The sequence below is a fragment of the Hoplias malabaricus genome, chromosome 2 (genome assembly GCF_029633855.1).
Source record: "Hoplias malabaricus isolate fHopMal1 chromosome 2, fHopMal1.hap1, whole genome shotgun sequence".
In the NCBI taxonomy this organism is placed as follows: Eukaryota; Metazoa; Chordata; class Actinopteri; order Characiformes; family Erythrinidae; genus Hoplias; species Hoplias malabaricus.
Window position 1 is genome coordinate 1,249,743 of NC_089801.1, and position 18,327 is coordinate 1,268,069.

Consider the following 18,327-nt stretch of genomic DNA (forward strand, 5'->3'; position numbering starts at 1 on the left):
AGCAAAATGGCCATTTACACCCCAGCCACTAGTCCATCTATTTAGTCCATCTAATGCTGCACTGTATTCTTCTGTAAATGTTACATCTGAGAGGTTAGTCTTTGTGTATTTGTAGCTTATTTTATTTATAATATGTTTATTGTTAAGTGGGTGTTTTGTCTTCCTCTTGGAAAATTTTGCTGGTGATTTATCTTTGTCTCTCAAATATGTTCTTGATGGTCAACATAGGTGTTTTTGGAAGGGAAGATAGGGACCTTAGACAACAATAAGTCAGGGCCAATTTTGGATTAACTAACAACTCTGGTAATTAATAAAATGATATATTACCATGTTGGTAAAGCAATATGGATGCATAATATAGTGTATACAAGGGTGCATTATAGTTTTAACACAATACAATTTATTTAATAAAGATATATATATTTTTATTTATGCATTAACCTTGAGCTCTGTGAGCACTGAAATGTGTGTCAAGATGAGCTGCTGCAGTGTTACATACCAAGCCAAGCAAATTGGTTCATCAAAAATCACATAGAGACAAACCTGAAGGACTAGATACAGAAATGTACAGAGGGAGGCCAGTCATTATAGGACCAGAAATGGCAGAATGAACTTGGTCCAGACCTTGGTCATTTTCTTAGAGCTAAATACATAATCAAAAGCTATATACGACAGAATGATCTAAATCAGTGAGAACTTTTCCTCAGAGATGAGTGCATATTTCATTTAGTTCATTCACTCATTGTCTGTAACTGCTTATTCATTTATTTATTTATTTAGTTAAGATTTTTATTTAATGTCCAGGTCTGAGTGCAGCCCCATGCATCATCAGCACTTCCACTGACAGCAGCTGTCATTGCTGCATGTGGGCAGCTGCTGCCCACCTGTTTACACACAGTGACCTGTCGAGGAGCTGCTGCCCACTTGCAGGAATGACAACGGTGTGACCTGGTCCAGTGTGTGTATTAAACATGTTAATAAAAGCAGACTCTGGCCTGGATGATGTTACAATTTCTTTAATTATTAAAAGGCATTGATTTTCATTTTTGATTTGGAATTTGTGAAAAGTGGCAAAGACAAAGTGCTCTGATGCATATGACAGCTTTTCTGTTTTAGCTTTGTCATATTTACATTATAAATATACAGCATATAAAAGGTGCTTTCTGTACTGTAAAGATTGATCATTTTATAATCCACTGTAACACTGCTGGATACTACTGTGTTTCTGATTAATATGTTGTCAATTTTATAGAATTCTATTAGATACACTACATGATTTAAAATGTAATATTTCTCCTGAAATGAAGGGTATATTTATAGAGCATTTGTATGCAGTAAAAGTTTTTTAGTAGAAGCATGTTTAACTGGAAAGGATTGGCACCCCCTTCCAGGGTGTGTTCTTGCCTTGCACCCAGGCTCCAGACCCACCATGACCCTGAACTGGCTAAGGGGTTACAGTTTAACTGGAGTAACCTACCAAAAATGACAGCCCTTAGCAAATAATGTTGTTTCTCGTTAATGAAAAATCAGACTCCACTATGTCAATGTCTTCTGCAGCAGCATGCCAGAATGTTGTGTATATATTGTGCAACATAGCACCCACACTAAGGTTCAGGTGAAACCTGAGCACATTTTTTTATTTGTGTTGATATATCCATGTATGATAAGTACTTAATTTGAGGGGGAAAATCCACACAAAAACCACACAAAATATAAAATGCAACAGAAGGCCATACACAAATGAGTGTAGACTGATCCAGGGTAGTGACTGGAAATAGCTTCAGAGTTAGTTGCAAGTGTTGTGGAAGATATGGCACATTTGCATAATTTTGCTTGCTCGTTTCATCTCCTTGGTTCTTTCATAATTTCCCAGTGCAGGAGAGAAGCAGTAGGAAGGAGAGTGGGAAGGACTGGATTTATCTTGGTCTAACTTAGTGATTAATTTGTATGAAACACCTTACTTTCTAAGCATGTAAGGTCATAACATGGTTACATTTTGAATATTTTGTTTTATTCCAAATCCCCTCCTGCCTTATTGATGTCCATGATTAAAACTACTGCTTTAATAACCACCCGTTGAATTCCCCTACAGACCAGATCTAAAGCAGGTCCAAGGGGCCATAGGTGCAACTGAACACATGTTACACTGATTAGAGTCTCTTTAATTACAAGGACAGCCAGTGGTTTGTGCAATACAATGTGGTATTATGGGTAAATCATTACAGTATCTAAATGGTGAATACTTCTCTAGCTTTTTAACACAAACACATTACTGAGCCAAAATTCCTATGACTGAACCCTACATAGAGGGGTTCAGTGAAGGTGGAGTAGAAAGTGTGTATGTGGGTCAGTGCTTGTGTGTCCAAAGAGACACTGTAGAAGGAAATAATTCCAGCTGGCCAGTCTAGATACACCCCAACTCGGTTTGAGTAAGAGGATGGAGCATGAATCTCAGTTCTCCTTTTATTGTGAGACACAAAGTAAGTAAATCTGGTCCCATAACATCGCAAGAGCCAGGACTTTTCATTGTTTCCAAAAGAACTATTGTCACCATATTCATCCCTATTCAGTTCTTTATATGTCAGCGCCATTCCCATCAAGTCTTCACTGAACTCAGCCTCCCAATAACAGCGACTGGAAAGGCATTCTGTACACAGCACGTAAACATGGTGATTAAATCTGTCTGGATGTGAATTGTAGGTCTGAAATTCTCTCATTCGGGTTGCCTTTCGGTTTCTTTCTGATAGGCAAAGAGAGCGGTGTGCTGTGTTGGGGTCTAATGTGAGCTCACAGGCATCTGTAAAAAGAAGGTCAATAATGTGTTTGGTCATATATACGTATTTTGGTTGATATGAAATGGTTAAACACATTAAGCTGTTACGCAGTGGTCTAAACCTTGGCACTATCATCAGGACATCACAGAAGATGCTTCTGATACATAAAGGTGGAAGCAAAGTGTGACGTCTTAATTGGATGAAATGTGATGAGAATATAAGGAGAAAATAGGGTAAGAATTGAGCACTTGCAATGAAGAACTATACATGTGAAATGCTCTTCAATACCACTTCAGCCTAAAATTACATAATGTAACAGAATTAGAAAAACATAATGGAGAAATACAAAAGAAGTGTGTGTGTGTGTGTTACAGGAAAACAAACTTTAGGGACATTTCTTGGATGTGGGTATACTAACTGTTCCCCACAATGTAAATCATTGAAATTTAAGGTGAAATCATGTTCTAATTTGGGGTAAAGTTAGGATTAGATTTATTCTGTTAATACTTATTGACGAGGTAAGGGAAAGTCTCCCTCACTTCAAAGTTAATGGAAGTGTACTTTATGGTCCCACAATGCAACAAAACAAATAATTGTGTATATAATTTAAATAACATACATTTTCGAAGTCCTGATTTGATTCTGCAAGGTCCACCAGCATCTGTACTATTAAAAACAGAAAGAAATACAAGTCTGTTAACCCTGCATTTTTACCCTGAATTTTCCTCATTCTCACATCATGGCATACATCTTGACTGTAACTGCAGCTATAAAGTGTATGATGAATACAAAAAGGCTGTAAAATGTACTTCAGTTTCTCCAGTTTATAACGTGAATCTGCAAGCTTCTCAGTGAGCAGTTTTACTCCTGATTCTCCAGGCTGATTGTAGCTTAGATCCAGTTCTCTCAAGTAGGATGGTTTTGAACTCAGAGCTGAAGACAGATATGCACAGCCTACCTCTGTTACTAAACATCCAGACAACCTTAAACAAGGATAGACAATGTCACTGATAGGAACAAGGATTGATATTTGCAAGCTTTTAATTTCTACAAACTGATAACGATACATTCATAAAAAATTTCAAAAACTGTTTTGAGGAAGCAGCGCATCTTTTCAATCCACTGCAATATAATAGACCAGCTCACTGCACCTAGACTCTAAATGCCAAAACTTTCACATCAAATAATAAATGTCCATATTGGCTAGCATTGTGTTAAGTTATAAGTGAAGAAGTTAGGCTTGTTGCTGATTACAGATGGCTGTGACATGGCTGTAAATCACACTCCCAGACCAATAAAATCTAAAAAATAGCACATTATAACAGTACTGACCTCAGGACCTCCAGTTTGCAGTTTGGGTTATCCAATCCAACAGAGAGAAACTTCATTCCTGAATCATGCAGGTCATTGTTACTGAGGTCCAGCTCTGTCATGGGTCGACCAGAGCTGAGTACTGAAGTCAACATTTTACAGCTTTCTGCAGACAGGTTACACCAGCCCAATCTGTGCAGCAACATCACATTAAAACAAAAGCTATACTCTTTCTTGCCCACCCTAGCTCTGTTGTACTTTTTCACATAAAGATGTATTCTATTAGTACTAAACTGTATATATCTCTTACAGTGACTAAATAAAGGTAAGGTGCACCCATAGTGAATGACGTTTACAATCAGATTTATCCATATGAACTTTGCTAAATGAGACCGTAATGTACAGCTGAACTAACTGATCTCAATGAAAAGTGACATTCACCTTAATATCTCAGTCCTACAGTGAGTAGCTTCACTCCTGAATCATGTAGGTCATTATAGCTCAGGTCCAGTTCTCTCAGGGCAGAAGAGGCAGAGTTTATAGCCAATACAACAGCTTCACAACTGGTTTTGCTGAAATGGCAACTTGCCAGGCTATAGAAATAATAATAAAAACAGAAGCCAAAACAGTGACATAGTGAGGATGCATTTAAACAACAACATTTAAGATATTTTAAAATATTATGGGGTGGTTTCCCAGACAGGGATTAAGCCTACTCCTGGAATACACAGCATTTTACATTATGATTTTCCACTAAAAGGAATCCCTGTATGGGAAGCCACACTTAAAAATAGCAGAATCATCAGACACTAGAGGGCTGTAGGTATCAAGCATTTTAGGTGCTAACCTCATTTTCCTCAGTTTACACTCTGAGCTCATGAGTCCTTGAGAAAGTAGCTTTGCTCCTACATTCATCTGTGAGTTGTTACTGAGGTCCAGCTCAAGCAGGTGGGAGACTGGTGATTGCAGAGCTGAAGCCACAATTTTACAGCACTGTTCACTGAGTCCACAGCTGTTAAACCTAAAATAAGTACATTTTAATATGTTAATGAAGAAGACTTCGAAATGTCAAGGCTCACTACTTTGCACTGTGTCAACCAATAATCTAGGTATTCCATGGCACCTGAGAAATCACAGGCACAGCCAAACAGAATAACTACAAATTGAGGCCTTAAACCCAAAATCACACTTTATTCAAAATATCAAGATACATGCTAAGGGTTATTATTGCCAAATCTTTTTCAGTCACTGCTATTCAACTCAGTATGTTAAGGTTTCAAATGAAATCTTCACAATGCACCAAGCTACTTTCTTAGGGGTATGCAAAATCATAGAACACATTTGACTTTTAATGTGGAATCTAAATTCAAACTGTCTTGTAGTCCAGGACATGACTTAAGCCCAGTTTCTTAATTTGAAGAAGTGTTTAAATACTCACAGAGCCTTTCTGCAACATCTCACTGCTGGGACCAATCTCCTGCAGCTTGCATCTAATGTACTGTACTTCTTTGGGTTGAACTCATCCAGTATTTCTTCTGACATCTGAAGTATGTAGACCAAAGCTGAGCAGACTGAAGATGATAGCTCTCTATCTGGAGTTTCAGCTGAACTAAGGTATGTTTGGATTTGTCTGAATAGTGTCCTGTCTTTTATTTCAAGCAAGCAGAACAGAAGGTTAATGGATGCTTCAGTCGATATATCTTTGCGTTGTATTTTTGTAATGTATCTAATCAATTTCTGGACACTCTCATTACTATCTTCTATTTGTGTTAGTAGGCCTTTGAGGAGTTTCTGATTGCACTCCAGGGAAATGCCCAGGAGAAAGCGTAGGAAAAGATCCAGATATCCTCTCTGACTTCGCAATGTTTTGTCCACTGCCTTGATCAGCAGGTAGTACAAGGACACAATTTTTGGCACATCGCTAATGAAAGTGACACCTTCAAGAAGTGGGCCTTCAAGCAGAAACTGCAGCTCATCCATGTTCTTTTTCACATAACAATAGAAAACATAAAGAGCAGCAAGGAACTCTTGAAGACTCAAATGGATAAAGCAGTAGACTTTCTTTTCATGAATTACAGATTCCTGCTTGAAGATCTCAGTGCACATACCAATGTACTCAAATTCTCCACTGACATCAATGCCACAATCCTTTATGTCATTTTCATAGAACATTATGTTCTCCCTTTTCAGCTGTTCAAATGCCAGCTTTGCCAGTTTAAGGATAACTCCTCTATTTGATTCCTGGAGGTTTACTAGATCTCGTTCAACTTTCTGGTCATACTTCTGATTCTTTTGATTCATTTGGATCAGTAGAAAATGAATGTACATTTCAGTCAACGTGGTGGGAATATCTTCTCCCTTATTTTCCTTCAGCATTGCCTGAAGAACAGTGGCCGTCATCCAGCAGAAGACAGGAATGTGGCACATGATGTAAAGGCTATGAGAAGTCTTAATATGAGAGATGATTTTAGAGGCTTCAGTCTCATCTGGTATTTTCTTTTTGAAGTACTCTTCCTTCTGTTTATCAGTGAACCCTCGCACTTCTGTGAATAAGCTTACGTACTGTGAAGGGACTTTATTGGCTGCTGCTGGTCGGGAGGTGATCCAGACTAATGAAGAAGAAAGCAAGTTTCCTTTAATGAGATTTGTGATCAGTGCATCCACTGTTGCTTTCTTTCTGGAGCTCCTTACAATGCTCCTGTCAAAATCCAGAAGAAGTCGACTTTCATCAAGCCCATCAAAGATTAACAAAACCTTACAAGTTTCAAAAATGCTTGTGTCTTCCAGCTCTTCAAGTTCAGGCTGGAATTCTATAAGTAGCTCCATCAGAGTGTACTCTCCATTATTAATTAAATTAATCTCGCGGAACGGAAGAAGAAACACACAGTCTATATCCTGGTTTGCTTCTCCCTCTACCCAGTCTAGAATGAACTTCTGAATAGAGACTGTTTTCCCAATCCCAGCAATGCCTTTGGTCAGCACAACCTTAATTTTCTCTTCATTCCCTGGTAAATTAAAGATGTCATTACAGTTGATTGGAGTGTCCTGGGATTTTTGCATCCTGAAGGCTTCGTCAATCTTCAGAATTTCATGTTCATTGTTGACATTATTGAGTTCCCCTTCTGTGATGAAGAGCTCAGTGTACACTTTCTTCAGATATGTCTTGTTTTTAAAGTCCTTTTTGCCTTCAAATATGCACTCAATCTTCTTCTTCAGGTTGGCTTTGTGTCTCTCCAGAATTATATTAAGTGCATTTGTCTCTGAGAGAAAATTCGAGCAGCATAGTTTAATCAATCATACATGAAAAGTACCTTCCATAACCAGTCACTGAAATGTTATATACACAGAGCATATTGGTTTGAAAATGATTATTTAATACAAAATGTATTAGGGAAAAAAATCAAATAAGAGCTCATATGTTAACTCTCAGAGGTGAAAAACTGTGGTAGTTATATTTTATTATATCTATAACTGTGTTATAGTTATATACGTTCCAGGTATCAAGAATGAATTGGCAAAAATACATACACTGCCATCATCTTGTTGGATTCTAATACAACAGCAGGAATGATCCTATATATAATATATGTATACTTATATGAATAGCTATTTTCTTAGAAAAACAGTCTTTTAAAAGGAGTTTAAAAAGCATTAAATGATTTTTACTATTAACATAGTTTACATTTTACCTGAATGTTTCTTGGTTTTGTTTGCTTCTGTAAAATCTGTGGGGGGGGGGAAATAAAGCATTTAAATATCTCAGGTGTATTTTTGACCTATTTGTACTAGCTGGAGAAAAAATCCAACTTCTGTAACTTGCTCTGGACAAGAGCATTTGCTATATGGCATAAAATATATAAATATGTAAATATATATCATTAGACAGCATGGCCTTCTGTTCCATTCCAGTGCCAATGATGTCCAAATGTATTTACATACTAAAACCTCAGATGTAATTCCACCATCTGTACTTGGCTGAAATAAAGATATGTAAATGGCAAGTAATTGCCTGAAATTCAGCAGTTTTAAATCTGAGTGACTACTAATTGCTTCTCCTGATGTCCCTCATGTCCACTGTGGTCCAGACCAGCTCATGAACATTGCTGGGCCAAAGATTTCAGAAACATACAACTCAACACTCACTGCCTGTTCACACCCCATTTTACATTTTTGATTTTCTATATATATATATATATATATTAAACACAAACAATATATAACAAGCAATTCTCAGTCTAGGTGCAAAAAAATCAGAGAACAAATGGAACTAAGAAAATCAATCATTTGACATATAGACATACCTTTGTCTGTAGTGTTGCTGTTGAAGTTGAAGATAGCTGGGCCACAGAATTTGTTGCTATTAAGTGCTGGAACAACTGAAGTGCTGCCAGAAGTCACAACAACAGAGCAACCAGCTGGAGGAAAGGCAGTGCTCTGGACCAGATTTGTTTGCACTGAAACAGAAATATAATCCTTGGGCAGTATTACATGAAATACATGAATTTTGAAACATTCAGTTGTTTTTTGCATGGAAGTGTAAGATTGTAGTCTTGGAAACTAATCAGCAGACACTGACAGCATGTACATTCATGAAATGTGATCCATTGACAAATACAAATGCGAACCGGGGTGAACAGTCCACATCGTAAGGTACAGAATATCGTTTACTGATTCAGCAAGAAATAAAGGTTTTATACACTTCTAACAAAAAGCAGTTTGGCGAGGTTTGAAATCAGAGCCTATACTGTCTAGAAAAGCCAAAACTGAAATTCAAGCCACAACTGCTGGAAAAAAAAAAAAAAAAAAAAAAGAACTGTAACGACCACATTAAATGGTGCAGCAGCGGCATTGAGGAGCTTGGGCATTATATTGGTTTTAATTGCAATGAGGAGTAGGTCTTGTTCGTGTTTTAAATACACACTAGTAGAACTCCTGTGTGTCCAAAAGTCTTAAAGAGCTAAAAAACATAGCATGTTACACACGTTATGACCATTGGTTAGCTGTTGAAACTACACAATAAATACAAATTCACAAATTAATATCTTACATTCATTTTGCTGAGTGTTTGACGGCTGAGTTAAGTGTCTCTTTCTCCAGAGGAAGGTAGAAAGGACAATCACCAGAGCAGCCAACAACAGCTCAATGATAGGCTCCATTTTCATTAACTGAGGAAAAAGACAACAGTTAATAATTTTCATTTTTTTTATACACTTTATCCAAAAGAACAATATGATATTTGATGCAAAATTCCAAATACAGATAAATGTTGTTTACATGAAGATTTATACCTTTCAGTATGCACTTTAAATAATACATTAGTTCTTCAATGGAATTAAAAGAACTAGTTATCAGTTATGAGTCCCACAATGTCTGTTACAAAAACCTGTCCACGCAAGGGTTTCCTGTTAATCACATGACTTATGCTTATCATTTTTAGATGTGTACTCTTCCTGTAAAATGGTAATCAGTGATCTATAACAGTGCAGCACACACATTGTGGGCATAACCTCAGTGCATAAACATTCTTTTAAATAAACTCAAACAAGTAAATAAAAAGTAAGCAAAGTGCGAATTCCATCAAACTGCACCAGTCTGTGTTGAATTCAGTGCTCAATTATTATAGAGAACACAGATGATCTGCTCCACAGCCTGAAAAGGGTAGAGCTATATCCTCTAACCCAGTATTTCTCAAACCTATTCCTGGAGGACCCTGCCTCTGCACATTTGAATGTTCCCCCTGCTCCTACAGTAACTGATCCAACAAATCAGCTCATTAACAGCCCATTATTGAATAAAAGTGGTTGTGTTAAAGCAGGGCTTATATCTGCAGAGCAGTGGGCCTCCAGCACCAGGGTTGAAAAACACTGAGAAATATTTGGCTTTAGGTCTTTGGGGCTCCAGAGCATTCCATTTTGTTTCACAAAGAGATTATACAAGCTAAGGCTAAACGTTTTATTTAAGTCTAAGTCTTGATTATAACTTATAGCTTTAATCATAGTCTAAATCGACACTTCTTTTAATTCTCTGCTTTAATTTGAACCTAAGTCTCTCGTGCTTTATTCTTAATCTAATGTCTTTGACATTAACTCTGAAACAGTGAAAGCTGTTAAAAAGTCGTTCCTTGGTCCTTGTTAAAAGTGCTTTCAGTTTTGAATCTACTCACCGCTGGATGTAGTGGACAGGGCTGGGGTCAGAAAAACCTGGCCGGATAAACAGCATTAACATGAATTAACGGACGACTCCCTGGATTTACTAAGGAAAATAAACGAGACCCTTCATTATTTACAGCCAGCGGTAAGACGCTGCTTTTCATTTAAACGTCATCCTTCTTTAAGCGCAACTTCTCTAGTCTAAAACGAAAGTCCCCAGACAAAACTGAAACCTACATCTGCCCTTAAGACCTGTAAACATGCACTGAATAGGCGCCACGCTGCGATCACGTGACCTCAATTGTTTTCATTTTGTTCTTTAAATGGTCAGGAGTAGTAGTGGAGGTTTTGTGTGTGTGTGTGTGTTTTGGGCTAGTACGGATGGATGAGACACAGCAGAGCTGCTTGAATTTACAAACGTGTCCACTCACTGCCCACTATTACACACACCTACCCCACCTTCTAGATGTAAAATCAGAGACATGAGCTCATCGGTTGATGCAGTTTTTATTGGTCGTCCTCTAATTGGTCGTCCTTCATTAGTGGATACAGGACGCTGTTGGATGAATATTTTTTTTTTATGGTTCTGTCTCCATCTGAGATTTGAACCCCAGTCTGTTATGTGAATATGTGAAAGGCAGTAGTGTTATGCACTAGACTTCACCACTCACTGTGCCCCCAGGTAGTAGTGACGTAAGAAGTCAACAAACACTGTTCAAATATATCTTATCACTTAAGTTTCTTAGCGCAAAACCCGCTGAGGCTGCTCGTGTCATATACAGAACTCAAACGTACAGACCCTCCTCAATTTTAATATATTAAGGTTCATACCACTGTTGTATCACATCTGTTTAACCCCTGTAACCCACTTCTATATCCCTGCACTATTTATTGTGCACTTTTTATTGTGCACTATTATTAATTTATTGTTTGTTCTTTCTGTCTTCTCTTGTGCACTATGTACTATACTGTGACACTTAAGTTCCCTTTGGGTTGAATAAAGTGTTATCTTAAATACTGTATATCTTTCTTACATACTTTAAATCATTTATGAAATCACAGTCTATAGTATCTTCTGTTAAAAACATGTAAATAAGTTGATTAGAAATGTTGCTGGATACAGAACGAGTCAAGTGCAGTTTGTCTGTAACTGCTTATCCAGTTTAGGGAGGCGGTGAGCCCTGAGCCTACCTGGAATCACTGGTCACACGGCGGGAGCACACACTGGACGGGGCAGCCAGCCAACCTACCAACGTGTGTTACTGGACTGTGGGAGGAAATTGGAGCACACACAGGAACCCCACAAGGGGGAACATACCAAATTCCTCACAGTCAGTCACACGAGGCAGGGCTTGAACCCACAACCCCAGGACCATGGAGGGCTGTGACAGTGACAGTACAACAGCATGTGACAGCATGTCATAACATAAGTGTGCAGGAAAGTGTATTTACAAAATCTGCCTCAGAGGCAGCAGAGCTTTTTAACATTCCTTTGAGGCAGGGAGTTACATTTATCCTCAATTCAAGCAAAACAAAATACTGAGATTTCTGCAACATGTCCAACCAATTCTGAAACTAAACAAAGTCTACTTTGTTTAACTACTTTAACTATGTTTAAATCTAGGCTCAAAACCCACTTGTTCAGTTTAGCTTTTGGCAACTAACCTCTTCTTCTAGTTTAAGGTTGTTGTTTTAGGAACTCATGGACATGGGGAATCATAGTAAACTCGGATGATGTGTTCTGCGATGCTGTGCTCACGATTTCTCTTGTTTGAGGAAGGTGGAGCGGATGGATTTCATTGTCTGAGGATGCTCTAATGTCTGTGTTCCTTCTGGTTTCCCTCCTTCCAGTGTGTTACAGTCAGATCTGTCACTACACTAAGGAAAATATTCACACACATTTTTCTACTGCACTCAACCAAACTAACTGCTTCTCTTTATTGTTTTCTGAGAAAGTGACGGTCCACTGATGGAAGATTGTTTGCTGGATTCTCCTGCGGTCCACACCAGACCAGACCAGCTGCTCACCTCCATCTACTGCTGCCAGCCTCAGACCACCCACCATTACCCACCATCATCAATTACACTGAAGTAGAAATGGACTCAGATTTGCAACACTCTGATTAATGCACTGTTATTATGCCCCCAGATTGATGTTATTATTATTCATTATTTTAACAGGATATGTTAAAACATGTAGTGCTATATAACTAATACAGCAAACAAAGTAAGCAAAACAGACAAATTCAACTACATTTTTTAGTTTGTCGAGACATCATCCTTCATTTTCTTCAGGGGCATCAACCTAAACACCACAAAGTTCACTGCTGCCACCTACAGTATACAGTAACAAAAAAGAAACAGTTGTGGTTCTGTGCACACATACTTTAACCACTGGTAACTTTTAATGAGGTTCTTGAGGTTAATTCATAAAATGTTTAACAAAACGATATTAGTTTTAGAGAAAAAGTACTTAGAGAAACATCAAAGAGATGGTAGACTGTGGAGAAATTCTGGAGAATTCCAACCTGACATAAGACAGTTGACTTCTGGTTGGACTAGTAAGTAATGTTGTTGCACTTTCTTGATGTGTTGATATGGTAGTTAGCTTTGTTGACCACAAAGTGTTATAAACTTGTTTTTGAGAGTTTATAACACATAAGTGAGCCAAGGTACAAACAGTGTAAAGGTACAACAGAGTTTAAAATTCCAGTTGTGTTCCCTTAAGGTACATTACACTCTCTTCTCAAGAAGGAGAGGGGAATATTTGTAAGTTTTGATTATAGAACTGTGTCAAATAAAAAAACATAATATAAGTCCTGGAGATGAAATGGGGCGTATGAAATCAACACAATTTTAATATCTACATTTATAATATAATAATGTACAATTATGTTCCATAATTAAAGTTACAAATATGTACCCTTGAGGGTACTCCCACAGAGACAGCAAAAGGTTTAATTTTAGGAGTCTTACCCAAGGACTCTTATTATTGTAGCATGACTCCTTTTCCTGAACACTGACTGGAACACAAGTCTTCTGCTTAAAAAGAAATGTCGTAAAATGTTTTAGGTCTTTATGAGATTTTTCTCATTATAATACAGACATTTAATTAAGTAAAACTCTCTTTTCTTTCTTACCTTTATTTTCATGTTCCAGTTCTGGTTCCTGAGTCCAGTAGAGTTTAAGTGCGGACACCATTTCATTGGTCAGAGCAGATAGAAACTGTGGAGAGATATGATAAGACAATTCACTTTTATAATCAATATGCTAATTTTATCCTTCATAGAACTGCATTTTAATAACATAACAGCAGATGAATCTCTATCTATTTATACATATTATTTTCTCCTCTTCACAAAAACAAATACCTGTTGAAAGACGTTGTGCCTGGTTGTAGAATCGATCATATCCTCACTGGTGTGGAACTTCACCCGCAGATTTATTTTCTTAGTAACAGCTAATTGAAAAGGAACAGTGAAGGTATTTAGCATCTGTCGTTCAGCTGACAGCAGCAATGATCAACTGTTATACTGACACTTAGTGGCCTGGAGATGTCAGAAATTCTGTTCCTCATTTATTTTAAACAGACCCCATGTGGGAGGAACATGAAAAATATTCTAATATTGTTTACTACTTTGTGCTAAAAAAGACTTATTGCTCCTTCAAAATTGATTTAATTTAATATGATCAATATTAATATAACATTTATTTTGGTGCATTAGTGTGTTCTTGAAATTAATAAAAGCATTTTTCAGTCGTCAAGAATATTGTTATTGCCAAAACACCCTGAAATATTGTGATATTATTTTAGGGCCATATCGCCCACCTCTACTCCCAACACACCTGATGCAAGTAATGAGCTCATTAATAGCCCCTTTAGAAGCTGAACATGCATACTCAACATGCAGAAGAGTAGCCCACCAGGAGCAGGACTGAGACGCACTGTGTTAGTGAGAGCAGAGTTGGTTGATGAATTATCGGTGAAACTATAAATATAAAAATGACTGCCCTCTTGTCCAGCATTCATCCATTTTATTATATTAAGAGTTAAATGAAAATTATACATCTGTGCAGGCACCGTTAATGCTGAACAATATATACAGGACTTGGAGGAACATGCTGATAATCTGACATTGTCTTTTTTGGGAAAAACCTTGTTGATTTCAGTAAGACAAGGCCAATTCACATACTGCATGGATTACAGCAGCATGACTCCTTAGTAAAAGAGTCTGGGAGCTAAACACATCCTCGATATAGTCATATAACAAATAAGAATCAAAAAACAGTTCACTTTTAAAACTAAAGTGATTGGTCCCTTCAGTTTCCCAAACTGTGTTGTTTAATAGAAGAGATGATGCAACACAGTGGTGAACAAACCCCCTTCCTTTTCTGGAAGTGTTCCTGGCATCTAATTCAAAGCTGGCAAATAAAAAAAAACTTTCTGAGTTCCAACATTTAAAATGTTGTCTTTGTACTATTTTCAATTAAATACAGGGTTTAAGTGATTTCCACATCATTATATTTTGTTTTGATTTATATTTTATTCAGTGTCCTTTTTTGGAATAGGGCTTGTACAATTACAAATTTAACAAAGCTGTAAATGAACACAGTGGTAACTGGGTGAGACAGAATGATAAAATCAGATATAAAGGTGCCCAAATTTACTGTTCAGTTTACTGCTTTAGGATTCCTGTGATGGACTGGCAGCTGCCAGGCTCTGTTCCTGCCTTACACCCAGTTATAGAGGGTAGAGCCTGGATGAAGCTCTTACAGAATATGAACAAATGAATGATTTATGTTAATTATGAACCTGGAACTCCATAGATTTCCACTTCACAAAGGGTCAGAATTGCTCCATTTTTAGGAATGACCACATTCACATATCGACCAATCATATCGCAACTGAAGGTGGATGATGAACCAGCAGGTATATCTGGGATGACAGCACATCTGTAGAAAGAGTGATTGCATATTAATCATAAATAAATCCAAACAATCACAATAAAATCTCCTCTTTAGTGAGTGTTCCATGGAAATGGGAAGTAACATATTATTAATTATATCATGTAATAAATTATGTTTCCCCTTAAGTTTCTTTTTAGATTTAATAGGACACATGGCTCTTAATGTGATAGACATGTTTCTGTGTTGAGTCCATTTAACTCTTTAGACTTTATAAACTAATAGAGTACAAGTTGTTTTAACATTAAAAGTATTGTTATACAATTTGATTTTACTTTACAGCTTTCTTTTTGTAACTTTTCTCTTTAAAGGACTACAATTATAACATCAATTTTGAAAATGATTACAATTATAATATCCAATTTAAATATCCAATTTGAAAATAGAGTGAAAGTACAAAAAGCTATCAATCAATCAGTTAATAAATAGGTTGTCATGGCTCATCACCATGTGTGAGATATATAACCCTTTATAAGTTAATAGTTTTACTAGTCAAAGTTCTTCACAGAATTAGCATATAAAAGGCTGCCATACATCAAAGAATTTGGTTTCTTTTCCTCTAAGTGCAATTGCTATTTTGTCTGTTAATATCCTGAGCAAGATTGACTGGTAGACTGGTGTCCTTCAGCCTTTTATGGCCTGTTGTGGTCTATGTTGTTTAAAATAGTATTTACCTGGGGTTATTGTTTCCATTGTTTTCTAAGGAGTTTCCAATGCGAATCTCTGCCCCGTCTATTCTTGTTGGACAGCAGTCACCTCTGTTGGTAATGACCACACTGCTAATCTGGTATTGAATCAACAGATCCACCCTCCACCAGGGTTTAAAATAATAATCCGTATATGAACAAGACATGGCGTAAACGTTGCTGTCTCTGTTTCCATCAATGGCAAAAGGTGCAAGAAACATAGGGTATGATGATGAGGATTGAGTAGCAATTTTTCCTAAGGCCACATCAGTCTGAGGTGAGATGGCCCCTGGAGATGAATAAAAACAAACCTTTCTTTTTATATAAATGTCAGTAAACAGTCAGTACTGGTGAAAGTGTGGCTGATATTAAATTCATACCTGTAGTTAATTTGCCCATGCGTTGATGTGGCCAAATGTATGCACCTGTGCAAAAAAATTCCAAGAGCTATTTTATACTGTGTATAGTGTGCAAACAAATGATCAGTTTACAAGGAAAATGCAGACTTTGACAAAAACTCAGCTGAAGGGTTTTTTTGTAAATATAAAATTCCTATATGAACATAATAAATAAATAGACCAGGGCACCATTTCACAGATTTGCTATTTTTGAAAGAGAATATTTGTTTACAGAGTTTAAACAGAACATTTAAATGTGCACTATCCAAGATTTTGACAGCAGATGTCGCACTAGCGTCTCAGCGCCAAACATTAACAGTAATTCTGCAACGCCCTTCCCTTCAAACTCACCCTCTTTTCTGCCTCAACCCCACCTCACGTTTTAACTTCTCGTTGCTAAGAGCAAAAGTTGAAAAGTAAGTAACACTGGCTCACTCACAACAAACTCATAACATCTGTAACAGCTAATGTTATCATTCCAGTCACTTGAAAACAAACATGGAACATACTTATAATAAAAAAAAAATCATATTTACTTTGTGCTTTTCCATCACACAAAGCACTTCCAGAGGTCCACAAACACCAATTCAAAGGTTACAAGCCAGCAAGAATATTGAAGGCCAGGGAGAAGAGGAGCAGTGACTGTGCTCAGGGATTGCATTTGTGGCTTTTTTTTTTTTAAATAAATCAGTTTCTGCGTGGGACGTTATGTATGCATGTTTCCGACCCGTGTCTGTGCGTACACACCCTTTATAAATGAGGCCCCTGGAGTCTCAATCAAAAGTTTGGGAGTGAAGTGAACACAACTGGCCTCGCACTCTGGGTGGATAGAGTAGCCCTCCTCCTCCCCTCATTAATCAGCATCGTGATAGCCAATGGGGATGTCTGTTTTCTAGCGTAAAAGAAATGGGTATTTAAAAGTCTCCTCCAGGTACACTGAGCTGTGTTGTTGGGTTGTGTTGAAAGCAATTTTAAAAAATAGAGGTCAGGTGGCTTCACGTAAACCCGTGACAGGCACCTTTCCACCCGAGACAATGGAAATTAAAGTGTTTCAGCCTCAGTTGCGAGGCAAACTCTGTACATTTGTTTTGCAAATATGAACGCGTCATTGTCTATGACACATGGCCAAAATGGTGCTCCAGCTTTCTAGAGAATGCAGCCCAATACTGAGGCCCTCTTACTTCTCTGCCTGATGCTTGTCATTGGGTATAGTGACCTTTTTTTCATGTGCAGCTGCTCCAGAGCCTCTCCCTATACGGGCAATGCTTTCCTATGGAGAATTTACAAACTATAAACCTGTCAGAAATGGCTGTCCCTTAAGGCAACGTCCATGATTCTGGGAAGTGAAGCTCGTTCTGATTTGTTTACATTCAAAAGCTCTATGTCTTTTAAGGTGGAATGGCATGTTTGGGGAAAAACACTTTGTACGTTATTGAAGTTGAACTTGTCTGTCAGTTTTTATTCGCTGATGAATTACCATAGAAACTCATTTTATAGTTATATTATAAATATTTTATAGTTGTTTTGTTGTAGCAGTCTCAGTCCGTGCTTACTTTCATACAATGAGTGGTCTGAATTTAGAGTCAGTTCCCCCTTAAGTATTCTGAAACAGCAAAAATAAGACATCTATGGAGAAGAAATAGAGCAATATCCTCATCTTGGTTCAATCCTTTCAATGTTTGGAGGTCTCTTCTCTGTCTAAACCCTTTTAGACGCAGTTTCTGTGCCGTGAGCAAAGAGAAGAAAACTAATGTACCATTTTTAACCATTTATTGACAATGGGGCTTCGTAAACACATTAGACCGGTTTCCATCACGAAGACAGACTGATGAGCTAGAAAACCTCCTCAGAATTTTATAAAGTGTCTTTTGAATGAAATCAGAAATGTCACCTTTGAAATCGCTCATTAAAAGGTGTGGCCATAAATACGTGGATATGTAGTGTAGATTTTAAGTGAATTCGGCAAATTCTACTCTTCAGCTACACACAGTGAGGGACCTTGAACACTTACGTTTGTTCACATAGGTGTATCTTATAAAATCTG

At 37.4% G+C, this 18,327-nt stretch overlaps 2 protein-coding genes across 2 annotated transcripts; both read right to left on the minus strand.

The window, feature by feature from the left end:
• Positions 1–807: 807 nt before the first annotated feature.
• LOC136686238 (NACHT, LRR and PYD domains-containing protein 3-like) lies at positions 808–10,434 on the minus strand. Its single transcript, XM_066659874.1, has 11 exons — positions 10,249–10,434; positions 9,133–9,250; positions 8,387–8,539; positions 7,775–7,810; positions 5,524–7,345; positions 4,933–5,106; positions 4,546–4,678; positions 4,107–4,318; positions 3,584–3,757; positions 3,394–3,440; positions 808–2,797 (listed from the first exon to the last, which is right to left on the minus strand). Exons 2-11 carry the CDS (start codon positions 9,245–9,247, stop codon positions 2,256–2,258), a joined length of 3,408 nt encoding a protein of 1,135 aa, XP_066515971.1. The 5' UTR covers positions 9,248–9,250; positions 10,249–10,434; the 3' UTR covers positions 808–2,255.
• Positions 10,245–17,572, minus strand: LOC136687779 (fucolectin-1-like). Its single transcript, XM_066662336.1, has 7 exons — positions 17,500–17,572; positions 16,266–16,310; positions 15,874–16,174; positions 15,048–15,187; positions 13,606–13,694; positions 13,375–13,459; positions 10,245–10,285 (listed from the first exon to the last, which is right to left on the minus strand). The coding sequence occupies exons 2-7, from the start codon at positions 16,282–16,284 to the stop codon at positions 10,245–10,247; spliced, it is 675 nt and encodes a 224-aa protein (XP_066518433.1). The 5' UTR covers positions 16,285–16,310; positions 17,500–17,572.
• Between the last annotated feature and the right edge of the window lie 755 nt (positions 17,573–18,327).